A 23,126-nucleotide genomic window follows, 5' to 3' on the forward strand; every position below is an offset into this window, starting at 1 on the left:
TTGCAAATGTTGCTGAGTACAATTCTCTGCTTTATGTTTTTAACAGCAACCTTTCTCTAGAATTTTCCAGTGCACAGTGACAAGAAGGCTACAAAAAGAAAAAAGTCTACCTCAAACCTAAGTAAGCAATAATTCTAAGTGGATATTTGCCTTCCTAGGAGAGAAATAATTAGCAAAAGGTCATTCAGTTTAGTTGGCTCACTTCAATAAACTGAAAACACTTCACACGCGCTCTATCTGCCATTTAAATGCCTGAAAAATAGATCATTTGGAATAGTTGTTTTTATTTTTCTTCAGAGTCTCAAATTTTAACAAATACGTTATCTACAGAATTTACTACCTTTTTTCAAGGTCATTTGGAAGGAATTTATTACTTAAATTTATTGTATTAAACCTTCATAATTTCTAGACAAAACATGGGGGATATGGGACTCTGCTCCTATAAACAAGTGGCTATTAATACAGTCAAATTATTTCCATTCAGAGAAAAAAATGTAGTGGGCCAGGCGCGGTGGCTCAAGCCTGTAATCCCAGCACTTTGGGAGGCCGAGGCGGGCGGATCATGAGGTCGGGAGATCGAGACCATCCTGGCTAACACCGTGAAACCCCATCTCTACTAATCAGTAGTTTTTTCTTTTTTACTATTTACTATTTAGTAGTTTTTTCTATTTACTATTTAGTAGTTTTTACTATTAGTAGTTTTTTCTATTTACTATTTAGTAGTTTTTACTATTTAGTAGTTTTTTCTTTTTTAAATAATGTGGAATTTGCCTGTTACCACTTTGTAAAATTTAAAATATCAACATTAAAAAAAACAGGGCCAGGCACAGTGGCTCACACCTGTAATCCCAGCACTTTGGAAGGCTGAGGAGGGTGGATAATCTGAGGTCAGGAGTTCGAGACCAGTCTGGCCAACATGGTGAAACCTTGTCTCTACTAAAAATACAAAAAATTAGCTGGGCGTGGTGGTGGGTACCTGTAATACCAGCTACTCGGGAGGCTGAGACAGGAGAATCACTTGAACCCAGGAGGCACAGGGTGCAGTGAGCTGAGATCGCGCCATTGTACTCCAGCCTGGGCAACAAGAACAAAACTCTGTCTCAAAAAAAAAAAAGTAAAATGAGACCTAGCCCATCTCAGAGTAGATACAAAAAAAACCGTGACCTGTTAGCCAGAAGCAACAAAACGTGCAATAATATTACATCACTTGAATTTTTCTCAAGCACAATTATCAAAAGCGAATTTCTTCTCTCTTTGTTCTATTATCATGTTTTATAATGTTAGAAATCATTTACTGCCTCCATTCATTTTTTTCTTTTAAACATTATAAGCCATTACCCGCTAGAATACTTACTGTTATAACTATGAAAGTTACTGCTTTGAGCAAAGTCAAATTAAGATTCTGTACTGGAAGAGGCAATTCAGACTTTTACAGCTGGAAAGGACTCATCCAAGAAGACGTTTAAACCTACTCTGGGGAAGTGCTGAAGATGGCCAACTAGCTGCAGCCAGGACAAACATCTGCTGCCACCAAGAGACTGGGACATCAGGAAGACTGGGGCATTCTAAGCAGATCTTAGGAGGTAAGGCATTCAGAGTGGATGAAGGAAGGACACAGATGCTGAACCAAAGGGGTAGGAAGCCGGGGATCCTGCACAGGGCTATCGTGCACAGGGATTCATGCTTGGCCCCCAACAACTCCAAAGGAAGGGAAACAAAGTCAGTTGACTAAACTCACCTTATACCACAATCAAACCCTCAAGGGCATCAAAGAAGATAAAAACAAGCAAGCAAGCAAAAAAAAAAAAAAACCCACACATCCAAAAGACAGCAACTTCAAAGACTGAATGCTCAGCTCATACAGATGAGAAAGAACCAGTGTAAGAACTCTGCCAATTTAAAAAGCCACAGTGTCTTCTCACCTCCAACCAACCACACTAGTTCCCCAGCAATAGGTCTTAACCAGGCTGAAATGACTAAAATGACAGAAACAGAATTCAGAATATGGATAAGAATGAAGACCATCAAGATTCAGGAGAAAGTTGAAAGCCAATAAAAGATTCTAAGGAACATAATAAAATGATTTGGGAGATAAAAAATGAAATGGCCATTGTAAGAAAGAACCAAAGTGATCTGATAGAGCTGAGAAACTCACTTGAAGAATTTCAGAACACAATCCAAGTATTAACATCAGAATTAGCCAACTGGAGAAAAGAAATCCAAAGCTCAAACACTGGTTCCCCAAAACAACTCAGACTAAAATTAAAAAGACTCAAAAAAGAACAAAAAAACCTCTAAAAAATTTGGCATTACATTAAGAGACCACATCTACATCTCGTTGGTGTCCCTGAAAAAGAGGGTGAGAAAGCAAGCAACGTAGAAAACATATTTTAGGATATCATTCGTGAAAATTTCCCCAACCTCACTAGACATGCCAACATTCAAATTTAAGAAATTCAGAGAATGCCTCTGAGATACTATATAAGACAACTATGCCCAAGACACATAGTAATCAGATTCTTAAAGGTCAATATAAAAGACAAAATGTTAAAGACAGTTGGAGAAAAGGGACAGGTAACGTACAAAGGGAACCCCATCAAACTAACAGTGTACCTTTTGGCAGACAACCTACAAGCCAGAAGAGATTGGGGGTTTATATTCAGCATTCTCAAGGAAAAGAAATTCCAATCAAGAGCTTCATATCCTGCGAGATTAAGCTTCATAAATGAAGGAGACATAAGATCCTTTTCAGATGAGCAAATGCTAGGAATTTGTCACCACGACGCCTGCCTTATAGACACTCCTTAAGGGTGTGCTAAATATGGAAAGGAAAGACCATTACTAGACACCACAAAAACTCACTTAAATACATAGACCATTAGCACTACAAAACAATTGCACAATCAAGTCTGCATAATAACCAGGTAACAACCCGATGACTGGATCAAATCCACACCTATCAATATAAACTTTGAATGTAAATGGGCTAAAAGCCCCAATTAAAAGGCACAGAGTGGCAAGCTGGATACAGAAGCAAGACCCAACTGTATGCTGCCAAAAAGAGAACCATCACATGTGCAATGACACCCATAGGCTAAAAGTAAAGGGACAGAGAAAAACCTACCAAGTCAACAGAAAACAGAACAAAGCAGGGGTTGCTATTCTAACTTCAGACAAAACACACTTTAAACCAAAAAGATTTTAAAAAGGTAAAGAAAGGCATTATATAATGCTAAAGGGTTTGATTCAACAAGAAGACCTAACTATCTTAAATATATATTCACCAAACATAAAAGCACCCGGATTCATATAGCAAGTTCTTAGAGATCTACAAAGAGACTTAAGATAACCACACAATAATAGTAGAAGACTTCAACACCCCACTGATAGAATTAGATCACTAACAAAGATAGTCAAGATCTGAACTTGACATTAGACCAAATGAACCTGATAGACATCTACAGAACTCTACACCCAAAAACAACAAACTATATATTCTTCTCATCTGTACATGGCACATACTCTAAATTCCATCACATAACTGGCCATAAAACAATCCTTAGCAAATTTAAAAAAAAAATCAAAACAATAGCAATCACACTACTGAATCACAGTGTAATAAAAATAGAAATTGATAGTAAGAAAGTCACTCAAAAGCATATAATTTAATGGAAATTAAACAACCTATCCTGAATGACTATGGGGTAAATAATAAAATAAAGGCAGAATTAAAGCAATTCTTCCAAACTAATGAGATCAAAGACACAATGTAAGAGAAACTCTGGGACACGGCTTAAGCAGTGTTAAGAGAAAAGTTTGCAGTGTTAAGAGAAAAGTTTACAGCATTAAATGTCCACAGCAAAAAGTTAGAAAGACCTCAAATTAACAATCTAACATCACATATCACACCTACAGGAACAAGAGAAACAAGAGGAAACCAATTACAAAGCTAGAAGACAAGAAATAACCAAAATCAAAGCTGAACTGAAGGCAACTGAGACATAAAAAAATATACAAAAGACTGAGTCCAGGAATTAGTTCCTTGAAAGAATATGACTGATAGACTACTGAGCAGACTTAAAAAAAAACAGGAGAGAGAGAAAGACAGAGAGCTCCAAATAAACACCGTCAAAATTGACAAATAGGACATTACTATCAAACCCACAGAAATACAAAAACCCTCAGAGACTATCAGAGACTACTATGAACACCTCTATGCACAAACTAGAAAACACAGAAGAAATGAATAAATTCCTGGAAACATACAACCTCCCAAGATTGGACCAGGAAGAAATTTAATCCCTGAACAGATCAACAGTAAAGTGAAACTGAATGAATAATAAAAAGCCTACCAACCAGATGATGCCCAGGACCAGATAAGCTCACAGCTGAATTCTACCAGAGCATAGAGAGGAACTGGTATCATTCCTACTAAAACTATTCCAAATACTAGAGGAAGAGAGACTCTTCCTTAACTCACTTTATGAGGCCAGCATCATCCTGACACCAAAACCTGGCAGAGACACAACAAAAAATGAAAGCATCAGGCCAGTATCACTGATGAACATGGATGCAAAAATCCTTAACAAAATACTAGCAAACCAAATCCAGCCACACATCCAAAAGCTAATCCTTCATGATCAAGTGGGCTTTATCCCTGGTATGCAAGGTTGGTTTAATATATACAAATCATTAATGTGACTTACCACATAAACAGAACTATAAGCAAAAACCAAATGATCATCTCAACAGATACAGAAAAGGCTTTCAATAAAATTCAATATCCTTCATGTTAAAAACCCTCAACAGACCAGGTGTGGTGGCTCACACCTATAATCCCAGCACTTGGGGAAGCCGAGGTGGGCAGATCACTTGGGGTCAGGAGTTTGAGACCAGCCTGGCCAATATGGTGAAACCCCATCTCTATGAAAAATACAAAAATTAGCTGGACATGGTGGGCCCATGCCTGTAGTCCCAGCTACTTGGGAGGCTAAGGCAAGGGAATCATTTGAACCCAGGAGGCAGAGGCTGCAGTAGCCGAGATCACTCCACTGCACTCCAGCCTGAGCAACAAAGTGAGACTCTGTATTAAAACAAAAACAAACAAACAAAAAAAACCTTCAACAAACTAGGCATTGAAGAAACATACTTCAAAATATTAAGAGCCATCTATGAAAAACCCACAGCCAGCATCATACTGAATGAGCAAAAGTTAGAAGCATTCCCCTTGAAACCAGAACAAGAAAAGGATGCCCTCTCTCACCACTCTATTCAACATACATAGCACTGGAAGTCCTAGCCAGGGCAATCAGGCAAGATAAAGAAAAAAAGGCATCCAAATAGGAAGAGAGGAAGTCAAACTATCTCTGTTTACAGATGATATGATAGTATACCTAGGAAACCCCACAGTATCTGTCCAAAAGCTACTAGCTCTGATAAACAACTCCAGCAATATTTCAGGATACAAAATCAATGTACAAAAATCAGTACCATTTCTATATACCTACAATGTCCAAGCTGAGAGTCAATTCAAGAACACAATCTCACTTACAGTAGCCACAAGGAAATGCAATACCTAGGAACACAGTTAACTAGGGAGGTGAAAGATCTCTACAATGAGAATTACAAAAGACTGAACGAAGATATCAGATATGATACAAAGAAATGAAAAAACATTTCATGCACATCAATAGGAAGCATGAATATTGTGAAAATGGCCATACTGCCCAAGGCAATTTACAGATTCAATGCTATTTCTACCAAGGACATTCTTCACACAATTAGAAAAGACTATTTTCAAATGTATATGGAACCAAAAAGGAGCCTGAATAGCCAAGATAATTCTAAGCAAAAAGAACCTAAGCAGAAAGCTGGAGGCATCACATTACCCAACTTCATAACGATACTACAAGGCTGCAGTAACCATAACAGCACGTTACTGGTATAAAAACAAACACACAGACTCATGGAATGGAGAGCCCAGAAATAATGCCACATATCTACAACCATCTGATCTTCGACAAAGTTGACAAAAACAAACAAATGGGGAAAGGCTCCCTATTCAATAAATGCTGTTGGGGTAGCTGGTTAGTCATATGCAGAAGACTGAAACTGGACCCTTTCCTTACGGCATATACAAAAATCAACTTAAGATGGATTAAACACTCAAAACCTAAAACTATAAAAACTCTAGAAGACAACCTAGAAGATACCATTCTGGACACAGGCCCTGGCAAAAATTTCATAACAAAGACGCCAAAAGCAATTGCAACAAAAACAAAAATTGACAAATGAGACCTAATCAAACCAAAGAGCTTCTGCACAGCAAAAGAAGCTATCAACAGAGTAATCACACAACCTACAGAATGGGAGAAAATATTTGCAACCTACAGAATGGGAGGAGATATTTGCATCCAACAAAGGTCCAATATCCAGAATCGATAGGAAACTTAAATTAATGAGCAAAAAACAACCCCATTAAAAAGTGGGCAAAGGACACAATCAGATACTTTTTGAAAGAAGCCAAATATATGGCCAAAAATGCATACAAAAAATGCTCAGTATCACTAATTATCAGAGAAATGCAAGTCAAAACTGCAATGAGATACCATATTATACCAGTCAGAATGGCTATTAAAAAAAAATAATGGGCCCGGCACAGTGGCTCATGCCTGTAATCCCAGCACTTTGGGAGGCCAAGGTGGGCGAATCACCTGAGGTCAGGAGTTCACAACCAGCCTGCCCAACATGGCGAAACCACATCTCTACTAAAAATACAAAAATTAGCTGGGTGTGGTGGTGGGCGCCTGTAATCCCAGCTACTCAAGAGGCTGAGGCAGGGGAATCGCTTGAACCTGGGAGGCAGAGGTTGCAGTGAGCCAAGATCATGCCATTGCACTCTAGCCTGGGTGATAAGAGTGAAACTCCGTCTCCAAAAAACAAACAAAATGCCAACTGTGTGTAATTTTGAAATTTCTCTTCTAAATGAAAAAAAATTGACAGAAGTAGAGCCCTTGGGAAACAGCAGAGATTATGAACAAGTTGTAGGGAAATACAGGAAAAGATTACATGTAGGTTATCTTTTCATATATGTAGTATAATAGCAAAAGTATAATAGTAAAAATTGTGGATGTTGCTCAACTGCAAGAAGCATTTTTTTCTCAAGTTAATCAGTGTCTTTTAACGTATAATACCATGAAGGTCCTTAGTAAAAGCAATATTCTGAAAAATAAATATATAAATAAATAATAGATGCTGGCAAGGTTGCTAAGAAAAGGGAATGCTTATACACTGTTGGTGGGAATGTAAATTAGTTCAGCCTTTGTGGAAAGCAGTTTGGCAATCTCTCAAATAACTTAAGAAAGAATTACCATTTTACCCCACAATCCCATTATTGGGTATATACGCAAAAGAATATTATTCATCACACCATAAAAGACGCATGTACTTATATGATCATTGCAACACTATTCACAATAGCTAAGACATGGAATTAACCTAAATACTCATCAATGGTAGACTGGATGAAGAAAACGTTGTACATTTACACCATGGAATACACCACAGCCATAAAAAAAGAATGAGATCATGTCCTCTGCCACAAGATGGATGGAGTTGGAGGGCATTATCCTAAATGAACTAACAGAGGAACAGAAAACCAAATATTGCATGTTTTCACTTACAAGTGGGAGCTAAACACTGAGTACACAGGGACACAAAGAAAACAACAACAGACACTGGGGACTACTTGAGAGTGGAGAGTGGAAGGAGGATGAAGATCAAAAAAACTACCTGTCAGGTACAATGATTATTACCTGGGTGATGAAATAATCTGCACACCATACCCCAGTGACACACAATTTACCTATGTAACAAACCTGCTCATGTACCCCTGAACCTAAAATAAACATTAAAATAAATAAATCTCATTAGAGCAAACACTCAAAATGTTGAAAATAAAAAACAAAAGCACTTTAGGATAAGGCTACTCAAGAACAAGAAATGATTTAATGACAAAGACTACAAGACAATGCCCATTGGTTTTCCCTATGTACTATTCTGGTATCACTAATTGAAAGATGCTAACTCCTGTATATCTTGCTACTTATAGACATAAGTTTACATTTAAAATGCTTTAACATAACACCTACAATTACCAAAAAAATTATAAATATGTGAGTATTTTGAGGTTCTGGACAAAGGATTCCAGGAAGCTCAGCTGGGGAGAATTGTTTGAGTCTAGGAGCTTGAGGCTTCAGTGGGACATGACCGCATCACTGCATTCTAGCTTAGGCGACAGAGTGAGACTCTGTTTTTACTTTAAGTACAACGTTTAAAAATGTGACATTAGATCCAGCAATCCCACTTCTGAGTTTATAGCCAAAGTAATTAAAATGTGTTGAAGAGATGTCTGCACTTCCATGTTTGTTGCAGGATTATTCACAACAGCCAAGAGATCAGAACAATCTATGTGCCCGTCAACAGATGAATGGATCCAAAAATGTGGCACATACACAATGGAATACTATTCAGCCTTTAAAAAAAAAAATTCTGTCATTTGCAACAACATGGATGAGTCTAGAGAACATTCTGCTAAGTGAAATAAGCCAGGCACAGAAAGACAAATATCACATGCTCTCACTTACATATGGAATCTAAATATCTGAATCCACATACGAAGTAGAGGGTAGAATGGTAGTTACCAGAGGCAAGGGCATACAGTGAGCTCCGTGGATAATATCAATCAGAGGATCTCTTTGATCAGCTAGACAAGAGGAAAATATTCTGGTGATCTAATGCACAGTAAGGTGAATACAGTTAAGAAATAATGTATCACTCAAAATTGCTAAAAGGGTGGATGTTAAGTGTTCTCACCACAAAGAAATCGTAAGTATATGAGATGATTGGTATGTATTTGCTCATTCTACAACATACATACGTATTGAAACATCATATTGTACCTCATAAACATATACACTTATTAAACATCAATTTAAAAATCTGAAGCTGAATTAAAGAATATTTCTAATGCATAAAAATAAACTATGCACATTGAGACCACAGTCTGAGATGCTACTTTATTCAGGTTTCAAAATGACCCAATAATAAATTATTTGGGGAGTACACAATTGATGGCACAGAGGCAAGAGACATCAGTTTGCAGATGGACTAAACACTACTACTAACACACAACATTTGCTGTCTTTCTTCCCCAAAAGTACAAACTATAATCAATTGCATTGTCATTTCATGTTCATAGCATCTTTCAGGACACACAAAATTGTCACTCTTTCCTTCTTTTCACATGTACTAATAACAGAAGAACATTTAACTAGTATTCATAAAGCATGGCTGAGGCATGTGGGGGAGGGATTAAGGCATTTGCCAAAGACTATACAGCTAATAAGAGTCACAGAGTCAAGATTAGAATCTAAATTTATAGATTCAGGACAAAAACTGGTTTGAAATAACCTGAACTACTTTTTCAGACTGAAAATGCACTTGCTAAATATTTTAAATCTTTCCATATTCAACCTGATTTCTTAAAAACTAAAATAGTATCCAATATAATAAAAGTAGCTTTAAGAAGATCAAAAAGAGAAAAAATAAGATAAATGATTCAAATAATAACAGATCTATTTTTCTGCTATATCTCAGAAACGGAATTAAAGCTATGACTAGTAGGCTCCAGTAAATTAGGTTTGTTAACAGTACTGATTTAACAAACTTTATTAAACAAATACCTGCATGTTAGGTTAAATCCACTGCTAGATCTTAGAGACCTAACAATATACAATAATCCCTACCCTCAAAGAGATCACAATACTTCACATCAGACAGCATTTTATAGGAGGACAAATGCTTTAAAATAATTCCTTAAATTTATTTAAGATAAGAAAACAGAATTCAGAAGGTTTTGGATATTGAAACAAAACTGCATTAAGGACCCTAAAAACATTAACAACCCAGTGAACATACCACTAGGTGTCACTGTGATACAAAGTTCTTAGCTGCCTTTGGGCTCGCTTTCAAACCTTGTTGCATCTTCCTGGTAATAATGTGGAAAAAGTGCATTACCTGATTGGGTATCTCTTTGCATTGTATTATTTATATGTATACAGCTACAGAAAAAATATTATTTATATAATTCCGGTAACGCTGGAATGATTTATAACAATTCTATTGCTGGTCACATAAACTTTAATGAGTGCACATTTTTAAAATTTCCTATGATGGATGAATTAATATATATACATATATTCATATACTTATTTATTGAGCCATTTGTTTCCTCAACAAGCACTACTCTGTGCCAAACACTGTGCTAGAATAAAGAATTTAGAGAGGAATAAGACCTGGTCTCTAAGCATGAGAAGTTAACATTCACAAGGAAAATCTGAAACACAAAGAAATGGTAAGATGTGTTAAAATCCATGTTTAAAGCATACACAAAATTTTATGGGATCATAGGGGATGATTCAACTTAACTATATGTCCAGAAAGGTTAGGAAAGGCTTCACAGAAGACAAAATATTTACATGGGATCTTGGAAGCTGTGTAGGAGTTTTCTAGAAAGCTAAAGCAAGAAAAGGTCTATCAAACAGAATACAGGAAATACAGAGCCACTGAAAGGCACATGAGGAGATGTGTGTTTTAGAAAAATCACTACAGGGCAACTATATAGAAAAGATGGACTAAAAGAAGAAAGAAATGAACGTATGGAAATCGGGAATTATTTTAATTCATGAAAGAAATTCTTGAACTCTAACAAAGTGGGATGAAAAATAAAGGAGAGATTCAGTGATAATATGATAGAATTCATAAAACTTTATTGACTAAATGCAGTGAAATCAGAAAAAAATTCTTGAAAAAGTGAAAAAAAATTAGCTGAACATGATGGCGTGCACCTGTAGTCCCAGCACTCAGGAAGCTGAGGTGGGTGGGAGGATCACTTGAGCCTAGGAGTTCAAGCTTAACAGTGAGCTGTGGTCATATCACTGCATTCTAACCTGGGACTTAAGCAAGATTCTGTCACTTAAGAGGAAAAAAAATCACTTTAAGTCATATGAATTCAAAAATGCCATAGTGAATTTGTAACTGCATTTTATTATTATATATTTCCTAAGTCAACACTATAAAAATATTTTTTCAAAGGGACTTTAAACTGGACAAAAATGAAAAACACAGATACAGTAAACTATACCAGAGGTATCCTCAATGCAGCTAAGAAAATCTGATGAGTTTGGACAATGAATCTAAAATAAGAATGCAGATGGCTACCAAGTTAGAAAAAAGATTTCCAGCCTGTTTGAAGTCTAAATTCAAAATGAACTTTAGAACCTGAATTCATTTTAAGAAAAAAAAAAAAAGAAATTCAGAAAGGATCAGGAATATAGCTAAAATTGAAAAGATTAACCAGATTAAGTGATGGCAAGGATGGGGAGCAACTGGAACCCTGTTCTACTGGTGAAGTGAATTGGTTCAACAATTTTATAAAAATGTTTTGCTACACCTGCTAACTCTAAACAAACATATACCTTTATGCTATGATTCAGCAGCTCCACTTGAAGCTCAAAAGAAGAATGTTTATCTACGCCAAAACTACGCACAAGAATGTTCATAGCAGCTTGATAACACTAGAAAGAACCCAAATATCAGTAGAATGGGTAATTTATGGTATAATAGAATTCTACACAGCAATTAGAATGAATGAATTACTGAATCTCAAAGACATAATATTGAGTGAAAGAAGTTAAACACAGTATACAATGTATGATTTCAATTATACGAAGGTCAAAATACACAAATGCAGTCCAAGGTGACAAAGGTCAAAATAGTGGTTTCAGAGGGGAGATTAAATAGCTAGCAGGGGGAATGAGAGAGGCTTCTGAGGCGCAAGAAATATTCTCTATCTGGATCAGGGTGATGGTGGTTCCAAGGGTATAAACTTAATTTTTACATATAATTGCCTCTTGAATAATGGGGGTGGGAAGGTTAGGGTACCAACCCTTCCACACAGTCAAAAATCTAGGTATAGCTTTTGACTCTCCAAAAACTTACTAATAGCCTACTGTTGACCAGAAACCTTACTGATAATATAAACTATTGATTAACAAATATTTTGTATATTATGTGCATTATATATACATTTCCCACAATAAACTAGAGAAAAGAAAATGTTATTAAGAAATCCAAAATATTATCTTCCTCACTGTCTTTGTGTTCAACAGACTGAAGAGAAGGAGGAAGGGGAGGGGTTGGTCTTGCTATCTCAGGGCTGGCAAAGACAGTAGAAAATTTGCTTGTGCCCAGGAGTTCAAGGCCGCAGTAAGAGTGTGCCACTGCACTTCAGCCTGAGTGACAGAGTAAGACCATCCCTTAAAAAAACAAAACAAAACCACACACACACACACACATACACACACACACACAAAATACAGCTTGCTGCATTGATTAACTTCCTTTCATGAACAGTTTTGCTGTAACATGTGATGCTGTTTGATAGTATTTTACCCACACTAGAACTTCTTTTACAGTTGGAGTAAATTCTCTCAAACCCTGCCACTGTTTTATCAATTAAGTCTATGTCACATTCTAAATCCTTTTTTGTCATTTCAACCATGTTTATGCATAGCATCTTCATCGGCAATAGATTACATCTCAAGAAACCACTTTGTTTGCTCTTCCATCCAAGTTTTATGAGATTGCAGCAATTCAGTCACGCCTTCAGGCTCCTCCTCTAATTCTTTTGCTATTTCTACCACATCTGCAGTTACTTCCTCCACTAAAGTCTTGAACCCCTCAAAGTCATCCATGAAGGGTGAAATCAGCTTCTTCCAAACTCCTATTAATGTTGATATCTTGACCTCCTCCCATGAATCATGAGTGTTCTTCGTGGCATCTTAGAATGGTGAGTCCTTTCCAGATGGTTTTTTATACCATATTTTAATATACAGAAATAACAGGAAAAAAGTCAACAATACTAAGAGGTTTTTTTTTTTAAAAGATCAACCAAATTCATCAACCTTTATCTAGAGTAAGAAAAAAAGAAAAATTAAATAAAAAATTATGAGACTACTATTAAAAATCTTATGCCAACAAATTAGATAACATAGAAGAAACTGATACATTCCTAGAAACATACAACCTATCAAGACTGAATCGTGAAGAAACACAAAATCTGAACAGACATATAACTAGTCTGTTACTGAGAGTGAATCAGCAATCAAAAACCTCCCAACAAAGAAACATGCAGGACCACATGGTAATATTAGGGTATGTTACCTAACATTTAAACAATTACTGCCAACCCTTCTCACACTCTTCCAAAAAGCCAAAGGAGGCTATACTTCCTATTTCTTTTATGAGGCCAGCATTACATCAATACCAAAGCCAAAGAAGCTATCAGACGAAAAGAAAACTATAGTCCAATATCCCTGATAAATACAGATGCAAAGATCCTCAACAAACTATTAGAGAAATTAAATTCAACAGCACATTAAAAGGATCACACACCAGGGCAAAGTGAGATTTATCCCTAGGATGAAAGGATTATTCAACATATAAAAATCGGCCAGGCGCGGTGGTTCACACCTGTAATCCCAGCACTCTGGGAGGCTGAGGTGGGTGGATCACTTGAAATCAGGAGTTTGAGAACAGCCTGACCAATATGACGAAATCCCGTCTCTACTAAAAATACAAAAATTAGCCAGGCGTGGCAGCTGCGTGCCTGTAATCACAGCTACTGAGGAGGCTGAGGCATGAGAATCACTTGAACCCAGGAGGCGGAGGTTGCAGTGAGCCAAGATCACACCATCGCACTCTAGCCTGGATGACAGAGCGAGACTCCATCTTACAAACAACAACAACAACAACAACCACCAATGAAAATCAATCAATGTGATACACCACATTAAAAGCAAGAAGGATAAATGTCAAACAATCATCTCAATAAACAAAAAGCTTTTGACAAAATTCAACATATTTTCATAATACTGAACAAACTAGAAATAAAAGGAAATAACTTCTACATAATAAAAGCCATATATGAAAGTCCCACAGCTAACATCATATTCAAGGGTTAAGAACTAAAAGGTTTTCAGGCCGGGCGCAGTGGCTAAAGCCTGTAATCCCAGCACTTTGGGAGGCCGAGACAGGCGGATCACGAGGTCAGGAGATTGAGACCATCCTGGCTAACACGGTGAAACCCCGTCTCTACTAAAAAATACAAAAAACTAGCTGGACGAGGTGGCGGGCACCTGTAGTCCCAGCTACACGGGAGGCTGAGGCAGGAGAATGGCCTAAACCCGGGAGGCGGAGCTTGCAGTGAGCTGAGATCTGGCCACTGCACTCCAGCCCCAGCGACAGAGCAAGACTCCGTCTCCAAAAAAAAAAAAAAAAAAGAACTAAAAGGTTTTCTTCTAACATCAGGAACAAGCTAGGATAACTTCTCACCACTTCTATTCAACGTAGTACTGGAAAGCCTAGCTAGAACAATTAGGCAAGAAAAACAAAAGGCATCCAAATTGGAAAGGAAGAAATATAACTATCTTTGTTTACAGACAACATGATATTATATGTAGAAAACACTAAGGATTCTACCAAAGAAAACAAAACTGTTAGAACTAATAAATACAAAATTCATCAATCTTGTTATAAGATGCAAAATCAACACATAAATATCCGTTGCATTTCTATATACTAACACTGAACAATCTAAAAAGGAAATTAAGAAAACAGTACCATTTATAATAGCTTCAAAAAGAATAAAATGCTTATGAATAAACTTATCCAGAGAAAAAAGACTTGTCCACTAAAAACTACAAAACCTTGCTGAAAGAAATTAAAGAAGACACTGGAAAAGCGTCCCATGGTCATGGACTGAAAAACTTAACACTATTAAAATGTCCATATTATCCAAAGTGATCTGCAGATTCAATGCAATCCCTATCAAAAGGCCAATGGTATTTTTGCAGAAATAAGGAAATAATCCTAAATTCCATAAGTAACCACAAGGAACTCCAAACACAATTGTGAGAAGAACGAAGCTAGAGGTCTCCTACTTCCTAATTCCAAAACATATTACAAAGCTAGAGTAATTAGATCAGTTTGGTAGTGGTATAAAGACAGACACACCAACTAATGGAACAAAACAGAAATCCCAAAAATAAACCCACAAATATACAGTCAAATGATCTTTGACAAGAGTGCCAAGACCCCACAATGTGGAAAGGATAGTTTCTTCAACAAATGGTACTGGGAAAACTGGATATCCACATACAAAAGAATTTGGAACCTCGTAACATACACAAACATCATCTCACTGCATTGTGTGAATTAAAGACTTAAACATAAGACTTGAAACTATACGAGCAAAGACTCTGCCACTGTCCTCCAGCCTGGGTGACAGAGCAAGACCCTGTCTCAAAAAAAAAAAAAAAAAAAAAGACTTGAAACTATAAAAGTCCTAGAAGAAAGCAGAGAGGAAATGCTTTATAACACTGATCTTGGCAATAGTTTTTTGAAAATGACTCCAAAAGCAGAGGCAATGAAAGAAAAAATAGACAAGTGAGACTATATCAAATTTAAAAGCTTCTGCACAGAAAAGTAAACAATAGAGTAAAAAGGTAACCCACAGAATGAGAGGAAATATGTGCGAACCATATATCTAATAAGGGGTTAAAGCACAAAATATAGAAAAACTTCTACACCTCAACAATAAAATATCATATAACCCATTTAAAAAATGGGCAAATGACTTGAACAGACATTTCTCCAAACAAGACACACAAATGGCCAACAGGTATATGAAAAGATACTCAACATTACTAATCAGACAAATATAAATCAAACCCACAATCAGCTATCACTTCACATCTTTTAGGATGGCTACTATTAAAAAAAAAAAAGAAATAAAAGAAAAGAAAAACAGAAAATAATAAGTGTTAACGAAGTTGGGGTTGGAATGTAAAATGGTGTAGCTGCTACAGGAAACAGTATGGAGGTTCTTCAAAAAATTATAAATTAAACTACCATCTAATCCAGCAATCCCACTTTTGAACATACTGCCAATAGAACTGAAACCAGGATTTCCATGAAATATTCACACTCCCATGGCTGGGCACGGTGACTCATGCCTATAATCCCAACACTTTGGGAGTCTGAGGCAGGAGGATCACTTGAGCCCAAGAGTTCAAGCCCAGCCTGGGAAAGAAAGTAAGAACCCTTCTCCACAAAGAAAAAAAAATTAGCCAGCCATGGTGGCACGCACCTATAGTCCTGCTACTCAGGACGCCAAGGCAGGGTGACTGCTTGAGCCCAGAGTTTGAGGCTACAGTGAGCCGTGATCACGCCACTGCACTCCAGCCTGGGTGACAGCATGAGACCCTGTCTCAAAAAAAAAAAAAAAAAAAATCACATTCTCATGTTCACTGCAGCATTATTCACAATAGTCAAAAGGTAGAAACAACCTAAATATCCATTTATGATAAGTTAATGAATAAAAAATAATGTGGTATATACACACAATGGAATGTTGTTCAGTTTTAAAAAAGAAGAAAATCCTGCTATACGCTACAACATATATAAGCATTGAGGACATTATGCTAAGTGAAATAAGCCATCACAGCAGGCAAATACTGCATTATTCCACTTCTATGAGGTATTTATAGTCAAAACTTACAGAAACAGAAGATAGAATGGCAGTTGCCAGGAGCTTGAGGGAGGGGAAAATGGAATATTGCTATCCAATGGGTATAGAGTTTCAGTTATGTAAGATGAAAAAGTGCGTAAACAATCTTTGTAAGATGAAAAAGTGCGTAAACAATCTTAGGCTGTACACTCAGAAATTTATTGACAGTCTAAATCTCATATTGTTTTCTACCATAATTTTTTTAAAAATAAAAAACAACATACAGGAGAATATTTGGGGGCATGGAAATGGGTACAGGGAGAAGGGGTTTATCTAGAAGAATAATCTACATAGAAGACGAAACAAGTACAAAGGTCCAGACCTATTTGGCAAACTGAAATAAGTCCATTATGGCTTAGGCACAGTGAACTAGAAGGAGAGTGGTAACAGATGAAACTACAAATGCAGGTAGGGGCTTCATCAAACAGGGACTTATAGGCCATGTTAAAGATTTGAATTATATCCTAAAATCAATAGAAAGCTTTTGAATAGCTTTAAGAAAAGTAATAACATAATCTGAGTAGTGTTTGGGAATGAACACTCTTAAAACAGCCTTGCTTTCCAAGACTCAATTAATAAAATAAAATTAGAAAAGGATCTCTCCTAAAAGGAATAAAGCGAAATTTCCAGAAACATCTAGAATTCAGATTTAAGGTAAACCACATTAAGAGAAAATTAATATGTGGTTCTACAATGAAAATGGATCAGGTAATCTGAATCAAATATAAGTTCAACATAGCTAAACTATAGTAACTTCATAAAGTCTGTCCAGAAATGGCAGGCATATACTTTCACTTCCTTTTGAAAAATAGCATTTTTTCAACTGGCAGAGAGAAAAGTGATGGAAACATGTCTCATGTTTGGTTTCTCATTAAACATAGTGTCATGGTTTGAATGTATCCCCACCAAAATTCAGGTATTGTCTATGTGGTAGTATTAAGATGCAGGTCCTTTAAAAGATGGTTAGGCAATGAGAGCTTGTTAATGGGATTAGGTGCCCTTATAAAAAGAGTTTGATGAAGGGAGTCTGTCCCTTTTGCCCTTCTGGTTTCTGCCATGTGAGAACACAATGTTCCCCACTTAGAAGGATGCAGCATCAAGGTGCTATATTGTAAACCGTGAGCAGCCCTCACCAGACACCAAACCTTCTAAGCCTTGATCTTAGATTTCTTAGCCTCCAGAAATGTGAGAAAATAAATTTCTGTTCCTTATAAATTACCCAGTCTCGGGTATTGTTATAGCAGCACAAAAAGGATCAAGATATATCCTGTGAAAAATGAGTGAGTCTCAGTTGTAAAGTGTGATATGCAATGTACTTGATAAGGGTATTTTTTTGAAGCTCTCAGATGTTTGATTTGCATCAGCCCTAAAACAGCATCATATACCATTCTACTTGCATAGAACAAAAAACATTATTCTCAAACTTACCTCAATCTCAACACAGTATTTAAAAATAAAGCACAATAATCAGTATTGGAAAGTTACCAGTTTCAACTTGCTTTTTTTCCCTTCTTGCACTGATAGTCAACATGAAATTAAAAAGTATAAAATCTATGTTTACCTAATTATCTATTTGTGAAGGCTTTATGGCAGGAAAAACCTTACCAACAGTACAGCTGTCTTCAAGTACCACATCAACATTTCTGTCTCTGTACTCAACCCTGAAGTCCAGCATCCGAGGCTGCCTTTCTACAATCTGCCTGGATGGCATTACAGGTCGAAACGCCGAAGAAGAAGAGGAAGTAGGAGCTGAAGCTGGATGACTTGCTGGATTAAATGCAGGTCCTGGTATGGTCTCACCTCCATATTCACTAAAATGTTGACATAAAAGAAGGATTATTGTCAACCAAATCATTACAGAATACCACTAGGGACCCACTCCATACTTGGCTTGTGTTGTTCTTCCTAGCAAGTAAGTTTACCTACATGTGTGTCAAGGCCAAACTTGAGTTCTACTTCCTCCATAAAATCTTTCCCATTGACTGAAGGCCACATTACTCTCCTTCCCTTCTTTGCCTTTCTATGTTTATTAAAAGTATCATATCATTTAGCATTTAATTAGATTTTTACCTTGTGTTGTTATAATATAAACATCATTTTTAACTCGGTAAATTAAGAACAGTGTCTTCTTCACTCACTCTCATTTACTCACTGGATCATTATTTGACTCATCTACTCTACTTTCCACAGACTATTTTGAAATTTTACTGTCCTTAAACCTCAATTCTCCCCGATTTTCCCTATCTCACATCTCAGTCTTTTTCCATTTTGCCAAAAAAACAAAAGCCATTAAGAGAAATTTCCCTTATCTTAACATCAAATCCACAAACAAGCCCACATATGCACTCTTCCTCACTTCCTATAAAATAGAAGAGATACCATATTTTTAATCTGTTCAAAATCGAAAACATTTTTTGTTTGTTTGTTTGAAACGGGGTCTCACTCTGTTACCCAGGCTGGACAGCGATGGCAAAATCTTGGCTCACTGCAGCCTGAAACTCCTGGACTCCAGCAATCAATCCACCCCAGTCTCCCAAGTAGCTGGGACTATACATGCATGCCACCAAGCCCCAGCTCATTTTTTATTTTTTTGTAGAAATGGAGTCTTGTTTATGTTGCCCGGACCAGTCTTCAACTCCTGGCCTCAAGTGATCCTCTCACCTCTGACTCCCAAAGTGCTGGGATTACAGGCATGAGCCACTGTACCCAGGCTAAAACAATGTCCTCATTAGCTGTACACTAGGTATTATCCCTTTTATATCCAGTATCTTTGACATCTCTTTCTCTTCTGGATTCTTTTGAACAACATTTAAAAACATTCATATCTCTCCCTTCTTAAAAAATAACATGAAATCCTGGCTCTGCCCACTTAATAGCTGTCCCATTTGTAAAATGGGAACAATAATTGTATTTGCACAACATCTGGTACTTAGTAAGATCCCAGATCCCCAATTCAGTATGTCCACATTTCAATTCATTAGTATTTCCTCAAGTCTGACCCTCCTCCATTACTCCTAATATCAACTCAATCCAGAAACCTGTGGTGTTATCCTTGATCCCTTCTTCTCTTTCATCTCACATATCTAATCAGTCCTTTAAATTATATCTCCTAAGTATGTTTTGCATAAGTCATCCACCTTTACCCTCTGATGCTGCCACTCTAGTCCAAGCCACAATTACCTCTTGTATGAACTAATGCAATTGCCTCCTAACTAATCCCTTTATACGTACTCCTACAACACTGAATTCCATTCCATCATGCTCCTAGAGTGAAATTAAAGACACAAATGTCTTCATATAATTCTTTCTCAACCCTTCAATTACTCTCCTTTACTCTTCAGATACATACTTAAAGTGGCTTATGAGGCCCTGCATGATCTGAATCCTACCTAGCTTTCCATATTCTTGTACTACATTATCTCCAGCCCTCTATGCTAATAGGCACATGGTCTTTCATTTCTTCTCTCACCTTAATCATTCCCATTTCACAGAGGAACACAGGCTATTCCCTCTAAGAATATCCTTTCCTCCATTACCCATCCACTTCTATTTTTCTTCTAACAAATTATATTCAACCTTTCATATCTCAGATTGAATGTTTTTCAACTCAGGGCACTAGGTCTAATTCCACACTACTAACTAGTTAGTTGTATAATTAATGATTTGACATCTATGTCTCCACTGGAATATAAGCACCACAAGAATAAATCTCTTATTTGTGTTTTTTGTTTGTTTGTTTGTTTGAGACAAAGTCTCATACTGTCGCCCAGGCTGGAGTGCAGTGGGGTGACCTCGGCTCACTGCAGCCTCCACCTCCTGGGTTCAAGCGATTCTCCTGCCTCAGCCTCCTGAGTAGCTGGGACTACAGGTGCACACCACCACACCCAGCTAATTTTTGTATTTTTAGTAGAGACAGGGTTTCACGATGTTGGCCAGGCTGGTCTCAAACTCCTGACCTCGTGATCTGCCTGCCTCAGCCTCCCAAAGTGCTGGGATTACAGGCGTGAGTCACCACGCCCGGCCTTGTTTGTGTTTTTAATGGCTGTATCCTCTGCCCTGAGCTTAAGATTTTATACATAGGAGGCACTCAAATATTTGCCAAACTAACAAGTAGAGGAATAATTATTTTAAAATTTGGCTTTTCTCTGACTTAACTTATCACATGTATTGCCACTTCTCTTTTTTCCTCTCTGAGAGAAGGAGGTGGGGAGAGAGGGAACCATAGGAGTGTTTCAACTGCAACATCAGTATGGTATGTATCTTTCACAACCACTAGAACTCAAGACCAGCTCTAAAACATCTTTCTTCTCAACCTGAATTTAAGAAAAAACAATGTTCAATTGTTTTTCAATTAAGCAGAAAAATAGTTATATTTATTTTTATTTTTTATTTAATTTCCCTTCTTCATACTACTGCTTTGAACAGTGTTCATCAAACTATAGATTACATCGTTGACTTGGTGAGTTGTGATCAGTCTTTTAAAGATTAGAATAGAAATTATCAGTATTGTGTCACTTAACAGGACCAACTATTGTTCCATAAAACTTTTTATTCTGTTACATAGTTGTATATGGACATGTGTTTGCAACTCCAAGTATTTCTCATTGTAAATCATATTCCAAAAAGTTCAAAAACAGTTAGTTTTTCAATCAACAGAGCTCAGATAATCCAGTAATCACTGATCCAAGACAAAAACCTATCCTTTCTCCTAGTTGTTAAATTCAAAGAAAGTAATCTTGTACAAAAAAACATGGGAACCAAGAAAATGTCCAAAGGCAGGAAAGAATCCCACAGCTGAAATCTAAAGTGAGCTCTTAAACATCTATGAACAGAATCTGTGCGATGACATTCCACATCTCTAAAGTTTGTCATAACTTCTCAGAACTGAAGAAAAACCTAAGAAAAAGCTAGTCACTGACTTACTGTTTTTTGACTTCAAATCCACCTTTCTATATAGTCTACTCTGGGATGCTGGGGCCAGTATTCTGCAAAACTGTATTTTCTTCTGCTAGATGGTTTCCTGTTAGATTCTACCAAGATGAGATGCTATCTAGAGATTAGTAGTTAAAGAGGAGATTAGTAGAGATTAGTAACGAAGGGAGGAGAGACTTCTTTTTTCCTGCTTGTATACAGTTCCATCAGCATCACCCTGTAGGTGGGTTCCAGTCTTCAGCTCTTTTCAGCACTCTTATAACCAGCTTCTTGATATTCCCTTAAACACGAGCAGCAGCTGGACAGTGTACATTCACAGAGGTCTGATCCCCAGCTTCATGAAGCTCCTCTGTGCTTCATGGTTCTGTTAAACCCCTCTGTTCCCTAAACCTAACAGTGGTAGCTTCCTCTGGCATTTATCATATCCATGTTACCTCTTTTTGCTCTTTCAGTCTTCTATACCTATGTAACCAATCCTACTTTAAATTTCCTCTGCTGAAATATCTAGTATGTTTCATTTTCCTGATTGGATCCTGATACAGTAAAGAGTTCCCAGGAAACATACTCTCAAAGACAGGATTCAAGAATTGGCTTGATTATGTGACCGTGACCTTCAATTCACTGCTAGCTCCTTGTCAATAATAAACGGGATACTAGTGATGCATTCCATGCATTGGCATAATGATTACTGCATTATCACCTGTAGCTAATTATGATGATATGCCTATTGAAACAAGTGTCTAAGAGAACCAAATTACTGTTTGATTTGACTATTTTGATGGTAATAATGACACCAAGGACTTGCGGATGGCTGCTTCTGACTTGGAGACTTAAAAAAGAAAATGATACAGAGTTTTTAAGTTTTTAACTTTCAGCTCAAGTCATGACAAGATAGCTACAAAATTTTAAAAATAGCCTTTTAAAAGTTTCTTACTTGTTGTAACCATAGGTACAACTCTGCCAAGAATTGAGTCCAAAATTTAATTTTGCAGATTGCAGAATTATGGTGAAAGTTGAATAAACATACTTTCTAAGTTTCCTTTGTTTTGGAAGGAGTGAGGCCCTAAGATATGGAATGAGGATACGTCGGTGAACAGCTCCTTCTCCCATGACTGAGAATGCTAGCCTCCACTTTTGTGAAAGCTCTTAGCTTAAACTCTTAATAGTTTATTAGTTGGCTAAATGAAAACTCTCAAAAGAGTCCACATTTCATATGGATGAGATGCCTGAACCTTCCTAGCATAATGTAGAAGAAATACAGATGCTTAAAGAAACAGGAATGCTGGAGTAGATTTACCATGTATAATCTGAATATATACATACCATCCTATACATCATCCATGAGGTCCTGGAGGATACAGTATTAAAGCATTTTAAAATACATTAGTAAGGGAATCTGTATTTGAAAAACTCTGTGGTGACTGTTTTCTGTGAGTTGGGAATGACATGGGGAGATGGCATGATTGAGAAAGACTCCTGAACAAGCTGATCAGATTCCAGAGTG

The 23,126-nt window shown here is 36.9% G+C and overlaps 1 protein-coding gene across 4 annotated transcripts in view; it reads right to left on the reverse strand.

The window, feature by feature from the left end:
• FAF1 (Fas associated factor 1) overlaps window positions 1–23,126 on the reverse strand; it is a 495,227-nt gene that overhangs the window by 309,177 nt on the left and 162,924 nt on the right. For 3 of the 4 annotated variants that reach the window (XM_021922862.2, XM_031668481.1, XM_021922837.2), the window contains one exon: window positions 18,296–18,501. The exons of the other annotated variant lie outside the window; for it this stretch is intronic. In XM_021922862.2, the coding sequence (XP_021778554.2) occupies window positions 18,296–18,501 (206 nt within the window). The remainder of the gene's footprint in view (window positions 1–18,295; window positions 18,502–23,126) is intronic. 4 annotated transcript variants of the gene reach the window in all.

Source organism: Papio anubis, chromosome 1 (assembly GCF_008728515.1).
Source record: "Papio anubis isolate 15944 chromosome 1, Panubis1.0, whole genome shotgun sequence".
Classification (NCBI taxonomy): domain Eukaryota; kingdom Metazoa; phylum Chordata; class Mammalia; order Primates; family Cercopithecidae; genus Papio; species Papio anubis.